The sequence below is a fragment of the Lytechinus variegatus genome, chromosome 3 (assembly GCF_018143015.1).
Source record: "Lytechinus variegatus isolate NC3 chromosome 3, Lvar_3.0, whole genome shotgun sequence".
Taxonomy (NCBI): Eukaryota; Metazoa; Echinodermata; class Echinoidea; order Temnopleuroida; family Toxopneustidae; genus Lytechinus; species Lytechinus variegatus.
In genome coordinates, this window is record NC_054742.1 from 7,097,611 (window position 1) to 7,116,482 (window position 18,872).

At 31.7% G+C, this 18,872-nt stretch overlaps 1 protein-coding gene across 1 annotated transcript in view; it reads right to left on the reverse strand.

Annotated features, from left to right (window-relative positions):
- Positions 1–229: 229 nt before the first annotated feature.
- Positions 230–18,872, reverse strand: part of LOC121410107 (copine-8-like) — a 28,042-nt gene continuing 9,399 nt past the window's right edge. The window contains exons 5-17 of the mRNA XM_041601983.1: positions 18,276–18,315; positions 17,012–17,088; positions 16,299–16,362; positions 15,173–15,276; positions 13,798–13,944; positions 12,875–12,941; positions 11,896–12,058; positions 11,188–11,369; positions 10,516–10,643; positions 9,998–10,100; positions 9,312–9,369; positions 7,482–7,555; positions 230–5,009 (exon numbers count right to left, since the gene is read on the reverse strand). Of these exons, the coding sequence (XP_041457917.1) occupies positions 4,809–5,009; positions 7,482–7,555; positions 9,312–9,369; positions 9,998–10,100; positions 10,516–10,643; positions 11,188–11,369; positions 11,896–12,058; positions 12,875–12,941; positions 13,798–13,944; positions 15,173–15,276; positions 16,299–16,362; positions 17,012–17,088; positions 18,276–18,315 (1,408 nt within the window). The 3' untranslated portion in view covers positions 230–4,808. The remainder of the gene's footprint in view (positions 5,010–7,481; positions 7,556–9,311; positions 9,370–9,997; positions 10,101–10,515; positions 10,644–11,187; positions 11,370–11,895; positions 12,059–12,874; positions 12,942–13,797; positions 13,945–15,172; positions 15,277–16,298; positions 16,363–17,011; positions 17,089–18,275; positions 18,316–18,872) is intronic.

Here is an 18,872-nt window from a genome sequence, read left to right on the forward strand (position 1 = left end):
TACACATAAGATTTTAGATAAGAAGTTGAAAACAGCACCACAAAGAAGCCATCTTAATCATATGAAAATAATGTAATCGTGAATAGAAAGTAATGAACAATATCACATGTATAATGGTCTAGAAATGAAGCATAAAACTAATGTAGTATTTCCCATTCAAGATGCTATTCACAATGTCAGTTAATCAAAAGTTAACACAACTATCAATAAAGTTCATAAACATCTCGAGTTTCAAGAAAGGAATTTTATTATGGGTGAAAGACATCTACAAATATGTTAGAATATTATCATAAGTTGAAATATGCAGTTCATTTCTTTACTCAGTAAGGCTGAAGGACACTTACTGGGGCTGACAAAATGAAACAAAAAAGTACTGTCTTCAATAAACCACATCACATTGTGGTTTTTGTTTGAGTGTCTTTACAAGTATATAAAGTATGATAAATTATAATTGTAATAGTATCAAGAAGCTTTTTAGTGTGTGATTCAGCCTACCAACAAGTAGATAATACGGCAGTTCTAAAAGACTGATATATGAATGCACATATACTGCCATTGCACTATATATATATATATTTTTTTTTACAATAAGTCACTATCATATCTCCTTGGAGTTCTCTTTCACTATCTCATTCCAATTACTTTCTACTATAACATGATCTTCTTTCAATACATCTAAGAAAAAGTATGACAGTCTGTGTAGCAATAGTATTACATATCAACATAGAACCATCTTTTCCTGACATATAATATATACCGGGTATATTCATTATTTCTTTAAATGTATGTACGTACATCATCTTTGTACAATTACAAAATTTAATGTACCGGTATTTTGATATTTGTAGTTTATAATAGCGAGATGACCAAACACTACAATAAAAATTCTGCAACTAATTGCTTCACATATGTTTAATATTTGTAATAAAGATTTGTAAGCACTTCCAACCCCCCAAAAAGGGGGGTTGGGAGGGATTTAACCACATAAAACATTTCACACAATATGTAACATGAAAAGCTCTCGATTTGATTCTCTGCATGTGATGAGCATAAAACCTTTGGAACTCATATTTTTTTGTTTGATGGATTATAAACATTCCCATAAGTCCAAGACAAAACAAAGAGGGATTAAAGGAAGGATGCATGGTGCCTTTATTGCAGGCTTCCTGTAAAAAGAATGTGGCACAAACTTTGGTAAAAAGCATTAATAGACAATAATACTTTCAAACTAATGAAACAGTATTTAGAAAAATGAACAGTTGATTCAGTTAAATACCTAGAAAATGTTTAATCACATAAGTGTACACAGTATTTTTTTTTTAATTCTGCCAAAGATCTGGAATGAGATTGTAATCACCCCTCCTCCCTCCCCTGACTAAATGTCTTCCTCTGCAGTCCAAGGGTTCTCCTCTACTGAATATGATCATGCTTTATACCTAAGACATTCAAACAAATCATGTTTCCTGACATTTCAGCCATAATAACATACAAATAATGCACATTTATAAGTGTATCATGGTGATACATCGCACACGAGTGTGTTTGCAATAAATATTCGACAAGCACAAGGCAACCTGAAATTCTTGCATCATCCATAATATCACAAACATAAAAATGTTCATTATTTGTTTTATAAAACTGGTCAACAGTATTTATTTTTTGTAGTGGAAATGTTGTTTGAATCCCTCTAAACTTTCAAGGATCCCAAAGATAGAGATTGCACCTGCTTTCTATTGTGACATGACAGGCCTATCTAGTATGCCATAGCCTATTCTTTGGAAGAACTGGTCTTTGAGATGGCGTATTGGTTTTCACACTCTGATGGTAAAATGATGCACCCAAAACACACAGTGCTGTACAAAAAATGCATGGCTGAGAGATTCAATAGAATTAAAGCATGGATACGTGACTTGCACTCGCTATTGGTTACATCCTTGAACCCGTTTTATAATACAAAATAATGCATTTCATTCTTAATACACTCCATCATAAATTCAATGTGCATTTAACATTCAAAAACAAAATCAGAAAAACAAAAACTGCGTTATAAAAATTCATAAATTGAAATAGTAGAAAGAAACAGGCACAATTATAAATATTGAAAGATTTGGGGAATTCTGGGAGACAGATCATGGCCCATTCCCATTTCTTTGGCAGTCCTTTTGAGATGTATGTGCATAATAAAGAGATGAATTAGTTATGTTTGAGCTTAAAATGGCACATTTGTATAGAGTTAAGGGTCAGTCCTATATACAGTCCTGCCAACCTCTGGAAATGAAAAATGGTATTCTGTGATTAAAAAAAAAGTGTATTTCATAACAAATGCGTGGCTTATTCGCTCATCATGGCGCTCAAGCTGCATGCAAGCTAAAATGTGCACTGCTCTTGCAGATGAAAAAACCCCAAAACTTTTAAATGTGTGTATATCTCACCCTGGTTTTAACAAAATGATTGAAAAAAAAAAAAAGTTACATGAAATTACAATGATCTAATATCCATATAGGTGTAAGTTTTATGAAATAGAAACATATAGAGAAGATTTTTCTCGAATTACGATTTGTGAAAAAAAAATTAATTATTTTTTTTACAAAAGCATATTTTTTGAAGAAAAAACGTACTGTCATATTTTGGTTGCAAAAACGTAGTAAAATACGCCAAAAATGTACTGGTTGGCAGGTCTTTTATATATAAAGTAATGAACAGAAGTGGTGGATCCTGCAGGGATGTAAGGGACATATGACCCCTCTATTTTTTAAGAACCATCAATTGAACATATATCCATATCAATACAGCTCCTGGAGCTGCCATTGATCATTGGCATGGAGCAAGCAATCATTATTTATGATATGTATCTTTATATATTCTAAGTAATCTAATGCATGAACTAATATGTCAACATGTCTGTACAATCAACATATGTACCATAAAACACAATATTAATGACAAATTTACATTTAACTTAGTCTTATTCCATTTCATATAAAAGGAAACACTGCATAATACAAATGACGAGTAATAGTAATGACTTTATACATTAATGACTTTCTGCATCTAACATATAAAAGTTACCATTTCAGAAAACTAATAAAGGAGAAGAATTGATATTTCATTTATTGTATAACATATGAATGTACATTTCAGACATCAACACATTGAATATGTTTCCGATCTTATTTTTAATAATTTTAAAACTTGAAATGTTTCTAATTCCATTGACTTTGTAGGTTAAAACATATTCAATTTCATTAGAATATGTAACTTGAATTTATATAGATATGAAATATGAGCAAGCTTTTCACATGTGATGTCACAAAATTAAATATGATATTCTATAATTCTGTTATTTTTAATAGATTTTCATCTAATCTTTGATATGTTTTAACAATTTATATCTTTCAAACAATGCCAGGGTGAACTTCCCATTCAGGGCCAAACACATGGAGGCTTAAATTAATATTTGCTCATCCAAGCTGAATTTAAGATGAACCTCATTTAATAAACATGATGTGGTATTGTTAAAATAAATTCTTCTGACATATTTTTTAACTATGAAAGACTGTGAACAAACAAGTGATAAAATTGAAGACACATGAAAAGAGGTACCAGTAAGAGAATAAAAAAGCATAATAAGATATAAATGCATGACAAGATTGAAAGAACACCAATACCACATAAATATCTCTATAAAAACATCTATGTTACAATATTTCAACACATAAATTTGTATAAGAGTGATATAAATGCTTGTTTGTGATTGGTGTTTATTATTTATTAATATCCATCAGCAAGTACCATGTAAATGAATAATGCTGATTAATGGTTTGTTTTTAGATTGTTAGTACATATCAAAAAGTTGATTTTCATTTGCACTATAATTGTTCAACTCTGCTGATCAACTTTAAATACAGCTATAAGTATAAATCCTTAAAAAAGATCAACTGCTAAAAAATGTTCATGTGCATGTATTCAGAGACTATAAATCTTCACCATAAGGCATATCTCCAGCTTACATAATATCTCTCCGGGTTGAATTTAAATCTCATATACATGTGTTTTTTTACTCTATTGTATTTTGCTTATTTTATCATTTAAAAGAAATCAATTCATCATTGAAACATAAATTGTGACCTGTTACCCCAAAACCAACAATACGTCACCTAAAATGAATTCTTATATTCTTATCGAGTTTGAAAAAGCACATCCCAAGCTTTAGAATGATATATAACTTATCAAAATTAATCAACAATAACCTACAAGAGTAATTGATTGACTGTAGACGAATCTAAGTGACAGATTCAGAAGAGAAGAGGAGAAAACAATGTTTGAAGTTCAGGGTTCACTCAAGCATGAGAGTTCACCCTGTGTAAATTCAATTGAACTTCCAAGCAGTCTTCAAAAATATGTGTCAAAGAAACTCTTGTATTTTGTTTTCTATACAACCCTACAACTTGAAATTTTGACAGTGTGAAGAAGAAGAAGAGTTATTCTTTCAAATAAGCTAACTTTACATTTTTGCTTTTTCAAGACTAAATCACTATTTTTTGCTATTTACAGAGAACCTTCCTAGGCGACTTATTGTTGGTTTTGGGGTGGCTGGTCACAATTCATTCAGGTTTACTATACAAATAAGGCATCATATTAACCATCTACAATCCTAGAGCTGTGTGATCATTTAATGTGCAGTGCAGTCATAATGTATTTGGGAATTTTGGGCAATCAAATCTCCAGGTTGTCAAGAAGTCGAGACGGGAGAATATAAAATTTAGGAGATGCCAGATGTTTGTTGTCTCTATGTATAATTGATCAGTCTATTGAGTGGGAGGCACGGTTGGTGTAGCAGCATTTAGAGATTGGTGTGATGCTGGAACATCTTTAGGAGGTATTCCTTTACTCTTCATGAAGGCTAATACCTGGTTTGGAACTTCAGCTAACACATCCTTGGCAAGCTTTGCCTGACTTAGATCTACATTCCCTGCAGTTGCACTGATGTAATCACGGAATGGCACAAACTAAAATACAAACAGAAATTTAAAAAGAAACATTCAAGTGAGATGTGGACTTTTCATAATTCATAGCAATTCAGAGTAATGTGAGTAATGAAGAAGAAAATATTGTCATAGCCCTTGACTAAAAACCTTTAAAAAAGTCAGTTGATGTCAATTTTTTTTTTAGGTATTTATGTTGATAAAAACTTGCAATGGAAGGTCCATTTAGACTACATAAACAACAAAATATTAAAGTACATCAGTATTTTATTTAAACTCAGACATTATTTACCCCTATCTGCTCTGCTTACTTTGTATAATTCCTTAATATTACCTTATTCAATATATTGTATGCCAATTTGGGGCAATTGCAATCAATCAAAACTAAAAACACTATTCAAACTTCTGAAGAAAGCAGTCCAGATTTGCACAGGAAGCCATTATCTTGCACATTCTGCACCATTATTTAGAAAATTAAACATACTGAATGTTTATGACTTATATATGAACTATGCTGCTGTTCTTGGATTCTTTTATTTTCAAAATGTATTACCATCGAATGTTTCAGGTAAATAGCGATGTTCACAATTCTAACACTCGAACAAACATCGATTTTCATTTATTTAAAGTTTCCTCAACCTTCACAAAAAAATATTTTCACTTTAGTTTTCCCACCGTTTGGAATTCCATACCACGTACATGTAATATACACTCTAAAACAAATCTTAATTTATTTTTAAATTGTCTTAAAAGCTATCTCTTGTCCAAGTACTAAATATTTGTTCTCCCTATTTTATATCCTTTTGATGTTTTTTTTCCTATGTTACTATAATGATCTGGATATGCCTGTGTAATAATTTATTTTGAGAACTTTTATTCTCACAAGGCCTCCGTGCTTTTTTTTCTCAAGTTCTCTTTCATTCAATGATATAATTAAATCAAGGCAATGTTTTGTTTATTCATGATATGTTTTACTCTGTATCATTTCATGAACTTCTAATTGTTTGCATTGTACATAATATATTTCTTTAAACCTATCTGAATTTGAATGAATAAAGAATTGAAACGAATTGAAAAAAGAAATAGAAAATTTCTTCTTTTGTGAATAAATGGTTAAAGCCTGTCTTTAGTTTTGGCAAATCACCCCCCCATGGCTATGAATACCAATTTAATTACTAGATTATACAAATGTGTATGCCCTAAAAGCAGTTATGATGGGACTATCATTATACCAATTCATTACTAGATTATACAAATGTTTGTTGCCCTAAAACAGTTATGATTTGGAGGATATAAATGAAAATGTGTTTCACATGATAAATTTTGTGATTTTACTAAAAATGTATTTTGATCAGGTGGCCAATCAATACAAAATATTTGAATGGTTTTTTTGTTTGATATAAAAACTATTCAAAACATGGACAAGGCTGAAATTTCAGGATATAATCTTTGTCTGAAGCTTCTTGATATCCAATTTTGGAATTTTTACGATAAATACTCAAAGAGCACTTTTAAAAGAAAACAAAATATTGCTGACAGAGGGTGCTAGATATTGGATATTTTAAATTTTCAGAAGAATAGGTGGTTGAAAAGTTTATAAAACAAATACCTTTTTTTAAAAGACTGGGAATATTAGATGATACTGGAGTATAAAAATGCACATTATTCAACCTTTACCAAAGCTAAAGACATGCTTTAAAGGGTCTGTCCAACCAGACTGAATGTGAAGAGAGGATTAATCAATTCTTCAATCAAGCATAACTCTACATCTATGGCAAAACAGGTAGTAAATTTCAAGCTTCTGTCTTTTCATGTTACATCCACTGATGTTATAGGGTATAGTAGGAACAGGGGATACATCTCTCTCACTGTTATATATCATCACTTAACCAGACATTTGCTTAATGCACAGATAAAAGTAAATTATTGGTGTATATTACATAGGCTATGTAGATTCCAATCAGTGATAGGTCAATACGCCATCACATGACCATAGGTGCAAGGATTGTTTTTGTTATATTCTAGGGTTTGACATCACCTCATGGAATATAATTGCATTGTATTGTAAACTGTGATTTTATATTCACTAAGGTAACGTCACTCACTGCTTATAAGTTGCATAATCAAGTAGTTTTCTTAATGTATGCGCTTGTGTTTACATGTCCATTGCATGAAGAACACGCTTGATGTATTTTTCCAAAATTTGCCTATCATGACATAAATGGATCAGAGCTGCAGCAAGAATTTTGGGTTAATCAGAGAGCCAGATGATGAATGCAGCATCTGATGGCGAATCTACATAGACTATATAATATAACAGATATTACCTGTATATACATTTCAACTCCCTACGAAGCTATATTTTTCCCTCAGGAATATTTTCCCTCAGCGCTCAGGAAAAATATAATCCCTTTGGGAATAAAAAAACTGTCAGGGAAATGAAATGTTATATTCAAACTCTAGGTAGGCAATATCTATAATTATGATATGTCTGACCTGTACAATATCTCTCTGTGCTACATGACCTTGGAATGATAAAGCTTTCTGATCAGCATCTAACTCCTCCATAGCTGAAAATAAACAAAACACTTGTTATTGATACAGATCATAAAACATATTTGTTAGAAATGCTATTATTATAATACTGTACATGCCTACCTCATTATGATCTTAAACTTATTCAATAATATATTTGTTTTTTATATGGATTATTTGACTTTCCTCTATGATTGCATAGTATTCATTTAAATGTGTTCAGTTAAGGATGGATATTTGAATCTTGGTGTTATTTTCTTCTCAGATTGGTTTTAAGCTAAATTGAATAAATGAATTAATCATGGAATCAAAATTTAAAAAAAAAATCAAAGGGAAACATGGATAAAATTTGAAAGGAATTTGATACATATTAGTTTATTTATAACAAGAACAAACCATTTTCGAGTATACAAATACAGAGTTATGCATTTAAGAATTCCATTATTTTTTAATATCATCTCAAAGCACACGTCAAGAAAAATCAGCAAATTTGATGACACTAAGACGGTGATTGACTACATGTAGTGGATGATCTTTATAGTAATATACATTAGACTAAAGTGTGATGGCAGATATCTTACATCATATCTGATAGATAATAATGGGTATCAGCTTTTGACCAGGAAAATCAATTTGATTTATCAGTAGTATCATTATATGTGGAGAGTATGCTTACAATCAAACAAAACAAATTCAACAAGTGGAATGCCTCTGGCAGTCTCGCTTGCATTACGCAATTCAATATAGCAGCAGTGCTGACTTTGAAAACAACTATTAAATAATTATTCACAAAAGAAAACACTCAAATGATAACAAAAAATACTATGTCCATTGACCCAAAATTACTTTTGACCATGATCATGTGACCTAAGACATGTCCAAAAAATCATTCATAATTGATTACCCTGATGTCAATATTTCATGAACTACATGTGTACAGTAGATCCATAAACTTTCTAAGTTATGATGCCAATTAAAAAAACACCCCCAACACAGACAAAGTTCATTGACCCTAAATGACCTTTAATTTTGGTCATGTAACCTGAAACATGCACAAGATACTCAGGGATACATGGTTACATGTATGACCCAAGTTTCATGAACTAGATCTATAAACGTTTAAAGTTACGATGACAATTCACAAATACCCCCAACATGGTCAAAGTTCATTGACCCTAAGTGACCTTTGACCTTGGTCATGTGACCTGAAACTCAGGCAGGATCTTCAGTGATACACTATCACCCTTTTGACCGAGATTCATGAGCTAGGTCCATATACTTTTGAAGTTAAGACATTTCAAATACTTAACCTTGCTAAAGATTTCAATACTGATTCTCCCAACATGGTCTAAGTTCATTGACCCTAAATGACCTTTGACCTTAATCATGTGACCTGAAACTCAGGCAGGATGTTCAGTAATACTTGATTACCTTTATGTGCAAGTTTCATGAACTAGGTCCATATACTTTCTAAGTTATGATGACATTTCAAAAACTTAACATTGGTTAAGATTTCAATGTTGACACCACCAGCGCCGGAAAAGCAGCTTCTTTGGTCTCGCTCTGCTATGCAGGCAAGACAAAAATTAAACACCACTTAATTTTCAATAAATCAGAAATATGGAATAAGAAATTAATGTGTTTTTATTTTGTTGCAGATGCCACATTTGCTGATATGAACTCTAGACCTCTTAATACTTAGTTGCAATTATACTATCTTTATATTGAATTTGAAATAGAGTTAAATTCTACTTATTTCATAAACTATATCACATATAGTATCATACCTACCATCAAATTCTGCAGGGCCAACTCCTACAATGATGATGGACATAGGTAGCTTGCTTGCCTATATAGAGAAAAAAATAATCCTCAATACATCTTTTATCTTTATAAACTAGACAACTGTGGCCAATTCTGACAATTAATACAACCTAGAACTTATTGGGTGTTAGTGTACATAGCGGCCAATATTAAATGTCAGTTTAATTAAAAATACAGTTTAAATCTGTGATTTTTAACTATGGGTAGCCAAATGTGACATAAATCTCTAACAGTAGGATCAGCATATTTAGCATTCAAATTTTACAAAATGTCTGAAGATGATAAATAACAATTTTCTTCATAATAATGTATTAAACAACAGTCCATTAAACAAAAGATACATACATTGTAAGTCATTGAAATCTCTGGCATCCCATGATATCATGGAGTAAGTTGATTGCTTGATGGCAACAATAGTTCAGAATATATACATTTAAGTTAATTTCTACCACAAAATAATAATTTTCTGATTGAGATCTTCTTCAAAGCAAATTAACTGAATGTAATATTTACAACAGTGTGTGACAAATGTACCATCCTTTTCACACATACAGTAAGAATTCAAATTAATGAATTGCCAATTTAAGGCTTCCTTAAAAATAAAGACGATCTTGGTCATTACTTTGATACAAATATTCATCATGTCTACTCACATTTATGATAGACATCTTGGTCATCTCCATATCTGATATAACACCATCAGTGATGATCAGAAGAATGAAATAATTAGAACCATCTGGATACTGCTTGGCAAACCTGTTAGTTTAAGACCACACAAAACATGGGCAAACATACAACAAGACAGTTCCTTGAAGGAAATCAAAGGGCTGTAAAATGAATTGGAGAACACTTAACATCAGCCTATAACCTTCCTGGTGTGGCTCACTAAGATGATTGTACATATACAGCATTCATTTTTTCTATAACATTAACAATTTTCTATTTAAAAATAGTATTTAAAGGTAAGGTACATAAGTATTTCACTAAATCAAAAAAGGCAATTCTACTTTTAAATGATACTAAAATGAAATATTCATTATTCCGTATTCAGATGAAGTTATCATTTTATTATACGGGAACTTAAATCAAGATGACCATGGCTACAACTAAGAGAAAATGACAAACAGGAGTGCTTAGGCTATGATTTAGATCATAACAGTGCTTTACTTACTTTGCTACATGATTGATGACGGGTGAGAAGTTGGTAGGACCATGAAGCTGAACTTGACAAATACAGGACTTATATGACTGAAGGATACCATGGAGTCCCACTACAAAAGGGTTCTGAGCATTGAAGTTCTGTCAAGATTATACAGGGAAAAATGGATCAACTGACTGACTGAAGTTTGTTCAGTGAAAACAATTGGCCAATGAGAACAACTTTTATGCATACATCCTACTTCTGCTCGATTTCAATAATTGATTTTTCAACAGTTTCTTGTGCATTTGTACTGCCATAGGTTAGCTACTATTCTAAACTAGAGGTCACTCACTGAATATCTTCAAGGAAAAATAGAGACTCAACCTCAGAGGGCACTCATTCAGCCCCAAATAGTTTGTCAACAACTAAACTTATCTTTCTGAGTCGATGCACCTAGTTTGAGTATCTTTAAAAGATCATTTATTGGTCCAAATATCATTATGTAGCCCATGATCTAACTGTCTAGCATGCTCTTATTGTATAGTCTGTAATTAATTTCCCCAGAGATAACCGCAAGACACACAGTACTACCTTCTCTTCCATAATTGCTGATGCCGATGTTTATTTGGTACTTGATCTCTTTGTTCTTCATTAGTTTATGTCTAAAAATCTTTCATATGTTTAATTTATTGAATGACTTACCACAGGGAATTCATGTGAAACCTGTCCATTAGGAGGTATCTTAGCACCAAAACCAAGAACTGGAAAGAGTTTATCTGAATCATAATCTTGGATGATTTCTCCTACTGCTGTGATGGCTTGTTCATAGTGATTAGGACTATAGGGATTGATGTAATGTAGCGAGTTGGTTCGATTGGGATTGCCTAACAAATAAACATAGCAATAACAAGTATAACACGATTAAGCAGGTTAAAAGATAACATACAGGGGAATCCAAGTAATAAAATAATGTGTGAAAGCAGAAATATATAAAAGACATTCATGTATTTTGGAAAAAAAGAAAAATCAGAAGAGGAATAATAAAGTTCTGGCTGTTTGAAAAGTTAGATCATTAAGACTCCTCTCTTAGTAATCATCAGGAATTGTGATTTTTCTCCTCTCCATACTGTTTCTCCTTGGGGCTGTACGCCAACTATAATACATCATACTGTCTCATGTTCTAATATTAAAAATCATTGTAATTATCATAAATTTCAAATCAATAAGCAATAAATAATATCTTCATAAATCTTACAAAGCAGATAAGCAACTTGAATATTCTATAACAAAAAAGTGTATCCAGAAAACTAAATTTTCCCTTTTTTTAATATGAGAGTAACATGATTAGGCCTTTAAAACCCCCACATGGTATATTCAATTGTGGATTTTGAAAGTGTTTGTTGGACCTACCATTTGAAGCAGTGAAGTCTATTGCCACAGTAAAATTGATCTGCATTCCTCCTGATATATAGTCTAAGAAACTAGCTTTCTTCTGCACAGAACAACTCACAAGTTCAATTGTACCAGAGTTCTTGTATCCCTTCTTCTTTGCAGCTTTCTTTGGATTAATAAGCTTAAGAAAGAATAAGGTCAAATCTCAGATTGCATTCACACTTTAAACAGCATCATTTTTGGGGTATAAATATATAAATAGAAGACAAGACTCAATAGAAAGAAATTACCCGCTAAAATTTTTTAAACTTACCTTTAATACAGCTTTCAGTAACTCACAATTTTTTGGTCCGCACCAGGCCCGCATTAAAATAGTCCACACCACAAGTAACTATAGCAGAGCCACACTACTTTTACAATCACCCATTAAAAAACTTGAGCACATAAGGGATAGCTGTCATTGTAACTGAACACGCCATATATAGAGCGGAGGTGCTATCGCTACCTTTGTCTGTGCAAGGAAATTTGGCCGGGGACTGGTACTACTATTGATCACAAACTCTTTGGTCGGTGCCTGGTGCAAGAAAAGGTGCCAGACTGGTGCGAATAAAAGTAGCACCATGGCACAGGCTATTTCAGCAATAAATTATTCATAAACTCAACATTTTATGACTTAGCCCAGGCCTAGTGCGGACCTGCAAGCTACTGAAAGCGGTACTACAAAACTATTTACACATAATGATAGTGTACATTCTGAAATCACATCAATGTGGTATAAATCCCTTTAAAGCCTCTGAGAGTAACCACTGAACAATTTATACTAATGTACAAGAACAATACTTCTCTTGTAAAATTTTGTAACATATATAAAACAATTTCTGACTGCAATGCCTCTACCAATTACCCACTTTTTCCATTATTTGAAAAAAGTGGGGCTTGCGAGTTTTTTTAATATTATTTTGTTATTACTCTCATATGTATGAATTATGATTATTACCTCAAATGATCCTCTGCCTTCAGACAGTTGTTTCATGTTTGTCTTGAATTCACCAATCAAATCATGGCTATTATCCAGTATTGTAACAAGAAAACAAAAATAAAAGAATCATGTTGAAACAGTTGAAGTAGATTTTACAAGAAGTGATGGAAAGGGGGAATGAAAAGAAATAAAGGAGCAGATAATTATGCATTTATAAGGACAATTCATTTTTTAGTATTTTTCATATGTGAGCCTTGTCAATGCTTCATATATATTGTCAAACACAAACCTCCAAAAGCAATGATTACCTTAAATGCACTATTAATTATTTCTAATATGACATATTTCTGGCTACATAAAGAAGACTTTCATGCAATTCGAAGTTAAGGAATATGTATACATGTTCGAACTCTGACAAGCTATGGCAGGAGCAAGGTATTTTCAGGTATATGATGAACTCTTTGACCTATGATCTTCAAAAGGTCACCCCAAAAAACTATACCAATCATCACTTGTATATACATTCTTGGGCTAAATTTTAAGTTGATTCCTCAAACAATTCCTAAGTTACGACAAGAATGAAAGCAGGACAGATGGATACACAACAAGCAAAATAAAATGCCTATGTTGGGCAAATGCATAAAAATGTAGGAAAGTAAAATTAGTGTGTTTTATATTACCTTCCATCGCTATCCCAGTCATAGCATTCACCCTTGATGGTTCTATCAAGATCACTATTACAAAGAGTTCTAACCATGAGTGAGAAAGGTCTTAAATAATATCAGAAGAGAATAATAATAGTACTATTACCTTCCATCGCTATCCCAGTCATAACATTCGACCTTGATGGTTCTTTTAAGATCACCATTACATAGAGTTCTAACCATGAGTGAGAAAGGTCTTAAATAATATCGGAAGAGAATAATAAATAGTACTATTACCTTCCATCGCTATCCCAGTCATAGCATTCGACCTTGATGGTTCTTTCAAGATCACCATTACATAGAGTTCTGACCATGAGTGAGAAAGGTCTCCAAACTGGATCTAAGTTGTTCTTGATCACTTCAGTCTTGTGACATATTGTATAACTGTTTTGAGATATAATGACAAGTATATCAGAAACTCTTCAATTATAATATGTAACAAGTGAACAACATTTAAAAATACAGTTTCTGCAGATGGCAATAATTGAACATACATACCCACCCTCTGAAGCTGAAAGACTTAACTGACTAGGCCTACACATATACAAACACTACCATCTTTTTCCTCCCTTTTTAAATTAAAACAAGATCAAGGTAAAGAAATCTGCCATTCAGTCTTCTGGCTAAAAATGATGTCCTACTTGTCAATATTTTACAGTTTAAAATGAATTTTCAAAATGTAGAAAAATGGTAAGGAACTACAAGGTATAGTTGTGTGTAGACTTGGGTACTAAAAAAGAAAACATATTATGAATTAATGTTATGAAAATACAATCATGAATATTGCTTATTTTGTATTTTAAAGACCATATTTGAAGCCAAAACAACTATTTATTACTGGAAAGCTGTGAAAAGTCAGAACACAACCCAAGTTTCATACATTTTCACTATTTTGCTTTATAGTAATTCTCGATACTGGGGTTCATTGCGCTTCTCAACGTTCTAAATTATATGACGTCGTCCTATGAGGGCGTTTGTAGACAAGACTGATTATTTTGTTGTTTTCCAAATTATAAGTATAAGTTGTAAATTTTAAGAACACTACAAACAGGAAAAAAATTAATTCCTGCTCATATAGATGAAACATTCTTGGTCATATAGATGAAACTCATGCTTAAGAAATTATCGGGCCCAGCTTTGCTGCATTGAGTTTGTAAATACCGGTATTTACCTGACATAGCATTCATGGTCAACTTAAAAAGAAGAAAGTACAAAAAAGAAATAGAAGAAATCTGGTGTAAAGATGTGGGTTAATGTTTATTTAAGCACTAAATACTTTTTAATCGCAAAGACATTTTCCTTTGCAAATCATCTAAAAATATTGGACTTTGTAATGTGGACAAAAAGAGAACAATTCAACTTTTCTACATGCCTATGCATGTAATTACAATTCTGTCCACATAAGATGAAATCATAGAATCCCTGCTGAGGGAATAGCACAATGATATTCATTTTTGATGATTGCAAATAAGAATATTAGCTATAAAAATTCATTAAACTGACTTAATTGTATTTCTTTAAATAGATTGTTAGCTTTCCTACATGTATGGTGCACAATTTTTCACTTTCAAGAAAATGAGGCATCAAAACATCAATAAGAATGTCAAATTACCTTCCAACAGGATTGAACTTGTAGAATACAAGGAATGGGTCTGACTTTCCGAGGAAATCCTTCTTATCGAGTTTCCTTCCTCGGAAATTAAGGAGGGCTTCATCCTTTAAGATAATAGAAATAAGCACATTGATTTGGAAAGAAGGTTACTGAAGATCTACTGCAACATCCACATTATCTTACCATAATAATGATATTAAATTATAAATGCTATATACATGAGGTGCTGATTATCTAGTTGTCTGTTCAATGGCTCACTATATATTACCCAGCTTTAGATCCAGCAGCTAAAGGTGCTTGGTGCATTCAAGGGATAATCCTGCTGGGTACCCATTCACCTCACCTGGGTTGAGTGCAGCGCAATGTGGATCAATTTCTTGCTGAAAGAAAATCTACCATGGCTGGGATTCGAACCCATGTCCCTCTGAATGAAAGACGTGAGACTAACAACTAGACCACGATGCCCCCACCATTGATTGTTTGCATAACTTTAATGAACAAATAGCAATAAAGGAACAGAGTAAAAAATAGCAGGACAATCTGGACAGATATATTGAATATTAGAGTGCCTATCAGTGCAGATGAATAAAATGTTACAGTTTTACATAAAGAATCACAAGAGCTAAAACCAAAATAGAAATATTAAAGTAAAGGAAAATTAGGTGAAAATGTTGAACTGTTAATTATCATGTTGATCTACTATTAAAGTAAACATAATTATAAGCTGAATTTATCAGATAGCAAAACATTTTTAAAAACAAAAGATTATCTTAGAAACATGATATATCCAGACTCACATTCAACCACAGATTGTTTCATTGTTATAGCCTACTATGGTAATTGTGGGTTACAGTATTCATTGGTGAAAACCACAAGCAAAGAAAAACATATGTGTCATCAAGTACATATGTGTCATAGATGTTACCAGTTACTAAAGAATAAGTAATGGATATATTCATTTCTAATCTAATCTAATTCAATAAATGAAATGAGAATTTTATCATTTAAGTGCATAATTAATACTATGTAAACCAATAGGAGCCATATAATATGATTCATTAATACAAATACTTTGGCAATTAATTTTCTGAAGAATCATCATACAAGGAATAAGGGTTAAATTTACCTTGCAATCACCAACTTCTTCTGCTGTTACTATTATTTTTCCACAAGATTTGTTATCATTGTCTCTGTACAGGTGAATTAAAAAAAAAAATATACAAATACACATCTGAACTACATGTAGTAAGGTTTGGGAGACACATAATCAGGCAATAAAATGAGACAGTGCCAAGTTTACTACATTCTTATTCTTAACATTATTTAGATTTAATTGATTGGTACCCTGAATATTTATTAGTGTGTAAAAATAATTCTAGCAACTAATTTGTTCAAAAACATTTCATTTGAAAACATAAAGACAATAATAGAAATTTAACATAAATATGCATTTACAAGGTTTGGGTAGACTTAAACTAAAGAAAAGATCATTCATATTTTACTAAGTAAAAATTTAATGCATGTAACAAAACCTCAGTTTAAGAAGGAAAAATCTGATCTGAGTCATCAAAGTAAACATTTAATTTCTGAAGAGAGTGAAGAAAGTACAATTTCTATCCATTTTTTTTCATATCTTTGGTTTATTTCAAAGTGTATCTTGAAGCCAGCACAAATTACAGTTTACATGTTGAAACAGATACAAACATGATTTGGATGCAGCTTTTTTCTTTTAAATCCAAAGTCACAATCTTGGGTATTGATGCCAGAAATATGGGTTTGGGTGCAGTAAACTTATTGGATCTATTGTAGATAAATCAGAAACTTGTATAAATGACTTACTTGAGATCTCTTTCCAATCTATTGTTCATTGAGCCTAGGACTTCTCCCAGTGTGGTCTCAAGCTTCCCAAGAAAATCCTTACCAGAATAAAATGTATATATTAACAAAGTACCTCTTTTTTAAGCAGTCAAAATTATGTTTTTGAATTGGATTTGATATTGATAACTCACTAGTATACATATGCCTGAGTGAACTCTGTCCAGGGTGTCAAAAATTGTTTGAGCAAAAAAAAAAAGCCCCGAAGGAGAAAATGAAATGAGCAATCTGAATAGATATCTCTCAATTGCCCTTCACACATACATGTAGCACATATATGACAATGTTTAATTTGTATGTGTCAATTTCTTTCTTCCTGTTTCTTTATAGTATTTATTTGCATTGTAATAATAAAAGTCAGAATTTGGAATATGTTTGGAGTAAAATTATTGTATCATATACTGTATTCTTTACTATAAATTGCATGATTTTATGCCATGCTACATGTATATAATTATTGAGTTATTTATTCCACCCTTTTGTAATCTATTCTTTTCAATGACAATATTGTATACTATAAGTTGAGAAATTTCATTCATGTGTGAAGTGCATAAAGATTATGCACTATTCATTCATGAGGTTTAGTAATTCTAATAACTCTATTTGAAAACCTGACCAGACACTTTACTGACAAAGTATACACAGCAGAAAAACTAGTTAGACGCATCTTGCCTGTTCATTGTCTGTATTCATTTTCATAAATGATCTTGTGTGTTTTTACTAATAAATAATCCTTAGCAAATAGAATTACAGTCATGATTTGAGTGACACAAAATTAAAACATCATTAAAAGAAAGCAAATAGCATTTGATTGAGGAAACTCATTTCATGCATTCATGAACATAAGTTATCGAAATACTTCATCTTCTAATTCTAATTGTCAATGTATTTGAAAGGAAACATATGAAACTCATTGGGATACAAAATCAACAAAATAAAATAGGAATGTTTCCTTTATTTTTTCAAAATGAAACATTTTTACACTTTCTAGTACAGATGGTTCACATGTAAAGTAGTCAATCTAAAAAATGTCAATCTTTGTTATCCGATCACATGTACCTAAAAACTATCTGTCCTTAAAATAAATTAAGCCTAGCACAAGATGACAATTAGAGGTATAATGAAAATAGTCAGTTTTACATTCATCTCTTCTCCCTTTTTACTTCAGATGTATTTAAAAACAACATATAAACATGAAAAAAAATAAAACATAAGAACAGTGTCTTACATGAGCATTCAGAGTAGATTTTGGTGAGTCTACATCATATCTATATATAATACAAAGAAAAGAAGATAGACAAGCTCATCGGTCAATACATTAAAACTTGGACATATTTACAGAATAATGGCACATCCCTTTTTAACAATGAACTACAAGTAAGTAATTACACTAAGATGGAGTGTTCTTATATGATCACGCTCTGCCACATCTGTCATCTTATAAAAAGGTGGGGCAATGAAAGCACTGTCACTGAAAAAGTTATAACCTACAAGCATTACCTAGAAAACAAGCTCACATAAAGTTTGAGTAAATTCCTATGAGAAACTGTCAATATAGCACATGAAATATGACAAGGAATCATATAAATATTCAAACAAAGCTACAGGTCTTGTTTTACATTGTAGAAGTAACATCCAATAATATTAGTCTGAACTCTACTTTGTCTATATAAATAAATGTACAAATCTATGAATCAACTGTCAATGTGGGAAAAGTCAGAAGACAGAGTAGAAAATGCACTATCTGGGCATTAGACTAATTGAGAGTTATACCACCTGATGTTTGGTGCAAGTGGTAATTGGAACAAACTTTAGATCAAGTTGG